This window comes from Parasteatoda tepidariorum, chromosome 9 (assembly GCF_982258835.1).
Source record: "Parasteatoda tepidariorum strain Cologne lab strain chromosome 9, Ptep-v5.0, whole genome shotgun sequence".
Taxonomy (NCBI): domain Eukaryota; kingdom Metazoa; phylum Arthropoda; class Arachnida; order Araneae; family Theridiidae; genus Parasteatoda; species Parasteatoda tepidariorum.
This window is the reverse complement of record NC_141763.1, coordinates 81,222,500-81,228,499: the sequence shown is the minus strand read 5'-3', so window position 1 is coordinate 81,228,499 and position 6,000 is coordinate 81,222,500. Positions and strand designations below refer to the sequence as shown.

Below are 6,000 nucleotides of genomic sequence, written 5' to 3'. Positions count from 1 at the left end.
GTAGCTACCCAATCTTTTTCTTTTAAGTAAATAATTTTTAAACTAAAAATTTTGATGATTAAATAAATTACTTGAAAGTAGTCGAAATAACATTTCAACTTTATTTATTCATTTTATTAACATATGTCATATATTTTCCAATTTATCGTTCATTATGGCCAATTTCCTTGGGAACTAACATTTGGAATGGTAATCAGGCGTGATAACAATTCCAAATTTTGCTTTTAGGAATAAAACAATGTTTTACACGCCAGTGTTGTCCATGACGCGCTGATTTCTGCTGTCAAAATGTGGTTGCTAATTTTCATTACCACGTTAGCAATTGGCTACTCAAGTGCTGACGGTAATTATTCTTTTTTTTTTTCATTTCAAACACGGTATTGTTTTTTTTTTTAATTTCATATCAACCTGTGATTTTTTTTAAAAATCTTGAATTAATAAATTAATTAATTAAATTCTTTAAAAATGCCTGTTTATAATACTTAATGTAAAAGGTCATATATACAGTATCTATCATATATACAGTGTCCAAGGTATACAGTACATATGACATGGGTGCTATTTATGTAGACAGTATAATAAACAGTATCTGTCTAGATTCTATACACGGGTATATATCTGGAAAAATCTTGATAATATCCGTATACCGTAATTAAAGTCAGAAAAATTCCAGATCAAATTCTGGAGAAAAAAACGGGCATTTAGGGTGCCAGTACTTTTTAATGTAAACTCCATTTTAACTGGAATATGTTATGGAACAATCAATCTGTTATACCATTATTTTAGCAGTAACAATTACATAAAGTCACTGAATCACTCTAATTAAATAAATATTACTGCAAATTTTACTATATTTCACGATACAAATAAATTTTACAGTAAAATGGATTTTATGGATGATACACTCAAAGTGCAGATACTTTATGTCGTAATATGATCCGGAATTTTTTACAGTGTATGAGCCATTTATTATTAATGTATATGACTAGGAGTTAGGTTTTGGTATGCATAGATTAATGCAACATACAGAAAGGCAAAGCATACAGAACTAGGCAAAGTATCGCGAATTTGACAATAATTAGATTTCACGATACAAGAATAATTCATATTTATATCTCTCTGGAGGCGCTGATATGTATACATAACAAGGTGGACGTCAAAAAGGAGAAAATAAGACGCAGCTCTCCCCCTTTAAAAACGTATATAAAACTTAAAACGAGCTTACCTTCTCCTAGTGATGCTGCTATCTAGTGACAATGATAAAAAATAAAAGAGTTTCATTATTTGATTTCAATGAGTTAAAAACTTTATGGAATTGTTTACTATAGTAACTGGTGCCGCCATCTAGTGATGCTTGTAAAAAGTAAATGTTCGTCAGTTACTTTCATTACAAAAAAAATTTTGGTAATTTTAGAACTGCACGCTTTTGAGAATAGATATTTAAGAGTATTCAGCCCAAATATTGTTTACTAATATTTCAAATAAACGGTGCGAGTCTTTAATTGCTATGATAAGAATGAGAAAATGTCACAAAAACTATCGTGGGCATTAGTAGTAGGAAAAGGCGATAAGACCTAAGTGTATAGCAATGGCACATCGCTTCTTTTCAAGCTATTTTGGCTGGAGTAGTTTATCTCTTATAATTTGTCTCTGATTATGTGCTAGTTGCGGAAACGGAATGATCGGCATGATTGCTATTTAGTTATCCTTTTATCACTGTTTACATAAGTACTGCGAGGGTACCTAATGAGAGAAAAGAAAACTAACCCTTTTCTGTCCCATTATCAATTGTATTTCAAACTTCCTGAATTTTCCTAACTAATATAATCTCTGACTCATAATTAATTGATTGTGCATGATAAGAATCATTTTTAGGCACTGTTCTTAAAAGAGTCATAGATTGGGAATTATTTTAAGTTACTGTAACTTGTACTGAGTAAAATGTAATCTAACATAACTGATTTAAAATTAAAAAAATAATTGTTCTATTTTGAGTAGAAAAAAAAAATTTCTCCACATTTTATAGATTTGAGAGAAGCATGCATAAACAGGCTCACGGGTGGAGAAGAAAAAGTTAAAGTTATAGACGTTCGTCGACCAGGAATTTTATACAGTCCTGGATTTGAAAAGAATTCTAATTACCCAAATAATGTTCACTGTGCATACCAACTTACAGCACCAGAAGGAATGGTAAGATTCCCTTTTTAGGAATTATTTTAAAATTGTTGTTTCCCCTAATTACTACGATTAGATTCAGGTCACATTAGAGTTTTTTTTTTCAGTAACATAGGAATTTGAAGTAACATATGAATTTCAAAAAAATTAGTTACATTTATTGAAATTATTAAAAGTACAGTTTAATAATTTGCCAAAACATATTTAGATTTCATAACCACCTGAATACTATTAAGTATATAATAGGATTAGGTATGATGATTAAGGCTCTTTACTAACTGTTCCAACATATCTCGCCCATCTTCTATGCGGATCAGGTCAGGTGATTTCGCACACCAATTGAAATGTAATTGAGGGTGTGAGTATTGCTAAAATGAGTAGCATATTTTTCTAGCTCAATAAAGATTGCTGATGTAATCATTGAAAATGAGGGTATAGACAATATCATGAGACATTGACTGATATGAACCTCATGAAGATATTGACTAAGAGACAACCACATGAATTAGCAGATTTTTTCCGTGCATGGATAAGCATGCTGGTTCATATTAGTGGTCAGAGATCGCTTCTGTTTCTGACCTTCATAAGACCTCCTAAACACCTAAAACCTACTATCATGTTGTTAATCATATTTATTTTAAGAGTGAGTAATGTTCAACTTTGTGAGCTAATAAAATATTCTAATACTTATTCAGATCCAAATAAGTAAATTTTAGAAATTTGATTCAAAAATTCCTCATTTATGATGCGATTAGGAGAAAATTTTTGACTAAGCGGTATAGGCTGTTGAGTTGAGAAAGATCGCAAGCAGAAAAGTTAAACATATAAGGTTAATCATTAAGAAATATATTTCAAACGTAAGTTCTAGAAATTGTGGAATAATTTAACAGGCATTAAAGCTTTGCCACGAATACTCTAAATTAGACTGGCAGTTTGAAAAAAAAAATTTGAAAGCTAAAAAATTAAGAAAAAAAAGAGCTTGTGTTAGAATATATACATTTGTGTAAAAATATATAAATTTGTGTAAGAAGATATTAAATTTTAGCACCAAAAATGCTGGTTTTAGTTCAGCAAAACATAATTTTCATTCTTTAATAGAATTATGATAACAATTATATGATCCTTGATTTACTATTTCATTACTTGCAGCGCCATCTATTGAAATATTTTAAACTAAAACGAAGCATTTCAAAAGGAAAAATTTGTGCCTAATCACATGCTTTTGCTGCAATAATTATTTTATTTTAATGGTTAAGTAATTCTAATTATTTTTATTCATTTAGTTTAATATTAAATTTGGAGGTATTAAATTTTTAAGCAATTTAAACTGGAGATTTTTCTAGATAATTTGATGTTGCAGTAAATGTTATGCTTCATTATTTCAGCTTTGATTTCATAAATTTGATTTACAATGATTTTACCCACCGCTGTTTGTAAATAATATTTAAACAAACTATGAGGCTTTGCTACCTGCTAGCTTTGCTCACCAACTAAATTGCTACTCATCCAAAAAAAAAATTTCTTAGAAGCCAATATTTTACATAAAACAAAGAACATTTTGCTTTCAGGGTTTTGCCCTCGATTCATTAAGGTTTAGTCAAAGAACGTTAAAAAGTTAAACAAATGTTACTCTATTTTGCACACTTACCGACTAATGAAAACTTTATCTAAAAAAAATTAAACTACGGAAAGTTGCTTAGTCATTGTTGTTGTTACACATCCCCCTGGTGAAGTAAAGCCTAGACCAGGTCCAGAAGGCCCCGTTCTACAGTTCCCCATATATCTGCAGAAAGTTCCGATCAACCAGCAGCTGCTTAAAAGAAGCGCTAAGGCAAAAAAGAAGGTGATTAGGACTAGAAGGTTGTGAGCAGGAACAAGGAGGGAAAGTCTTCTCCCCATTTTGAAACCTTAAACACTTAAGATGGCCACTACCAAATCTGGTCATGGCCGATTGGAAAGGCCGAGGGCCGCAGCATGTTAATGATAGGCCAGCGCGGTTGCCAGCACACCACTGATGGGATGGAGTACGGCGCCACACTGGAAGCAAAAGATGTTTTCCCAGGGAGTGGATCTCAGTGGGAGTAAGACGGTTCAAACAGTCCATAGGGGAACTGATCACAGTCATTCTTATCGAGCACATCGGCTGTCTCATTGCCATGTACCCCGACATGCGTTTGGATCCATTGGAGGCTTATTGGTGTCTTCAGGCCTATCACAGATGGAAGTTTCATAATCTCCCGGACAGGAATATCAAATATTTCTGGCCAGTTCTTGAAATACTGAATAGCACTCCTACTATCGGTCAACATCCAAATTATTATCAGTTGTCTGGGCATAATTAAGGGCAGTTCCAATAGCTATGATCTCAGTTCTAAAGACTGAGCGTGACAGGGTTTCGGATACTGATCCTGACATTCCTGATACTGATCCTTAGTCATTAAAATTACTAACGTATTGTTTTAATTTTTTTAAAAATACAATGTTTTACTTAAATTAATAAGTTTCTCAAGGCATTTTTTAATTATCTGGCCAATGTAACATAATCAATTTAAATTACCATCAGATTTAGTTCTTATTCTCTTAAAAAATTATTAAAATTTTTTATTAACATTGATAAGTTTTTTAAAACGTTTTTTTTTTAAACTAGTAACCAGTCAGATTTACACATTGAGAATATTTCCCTTGCAGCACGTTCGAATTCATTTTAATACCCTTGATGTAGACATCACAGATGGTTGCGGGGGTGATTCCGTGAGTATCCATGATTTTGATTCAAATGACGCTAGTGTTTTAGTGAAGATGCATTGTGGAAACAATTTGCCAAACGACTACGTATCCAATTCATTCGCGTTCCTACTTATATTGAAAACTGATGACTTTGGCGCTAAAAGAGGATTCAATATCACCTATTCTGTTCAGACAAGCATCGGTAAGTTTAATTTATGCATTATAATTTTTTCTTAATTTCAAATCTGAAATGACCAAAGGTTTTATTATTGTATCCATTTGCTTTCCTTTTTCACTACAATCTGAAGAAACTGCAGTGAAAATTTTGTACAAACACCAGCTTAATACCCGTTCTGATTAATAGTGTACAGTGTTGTAGAGTACAGTGTTGATTAATTGCTAATTTATAGAAAAATTTAGCAATTAATCACCATTCCCACAGTCTTTAACAAAACTAAAAGACACCAACACAGTTAACTGAATTAAAATTATTTCATTTTCATTTTAATCCTTTCTCGGTGGTTCTACGTTATTAGTAAAAGCATAGCACGTTCATAGAACTTCATCTCATAATATTTATTTTAATTTATTTATTTTAATTTATTCATTTCATAATACTTATTTTAATAATAAATATTAGGGAAATTTCGCACTTTTCCGTTAATTTAGGGTTCCGTTTAATTTAATTCCGATAGGGAAATTTCGTTTCCGGCTGCTCCCGTACGCAAGAAACTGCGCATGCTCGCTAATATTTTAGATTTAGTATCTTTACGTTAAGTTGGCGTGATTTACGCTGCTGCTTATAGCTGTGAAATGTTGTTTTCTGTTTAAGCCTACCTTCGAACTAAAAACATGGACATAGAATGGGAATTTGGAGGAATGTATCAATGAAATTTAGAAATGAATCGTATGATCTCACAACAATTGATTAATTCAAAAAATAAATAATTATATTGGTTTTTGTTTAACATTATAGTTGTCTAATTGCACTATTTCCATACGAAACATGATATATTTTTCGCAATTTTGAAATTATGAATTATCTTTTGTTAACTACACAATTTATTTAATAGAAATTAAATAATCAATAGAAGTTCT

At 31.4% G+C, this 6,000-nt stretch overlaps 1 protein-coding gene across 1 annotated transcript in view; it reads left to right on the top strand.

Annotated features, from left to right (window-relative positions):
• Window positions 1-209: 209 nt before the first annotated feature.
• The window catches only part of LOC122268263 (chymotrypsin-like elastase family member 1), a 50,243-nt gene continuing 44,452 nt past the window's right edge, over window positions 210-6,000 (top strand). Inside the window, exons 1-3 of the mRNA XM_087152238.1 lie at window positions 210-343; window positions 2,027-2,190; window positions 4,864-5,104. Coding sequence (XP_087008364.1) covers window positions 289-343; window positions 2,027-2,190; window positions 4,864-5,104 — 460 coding nt within the window. The 5' untranslated portion in view covers window positions 210-288. The remainder of the gene's footprint in view (window positions 344-2,026; window positions 2,191-4,863; window positions 5,105-6,000) is intronic.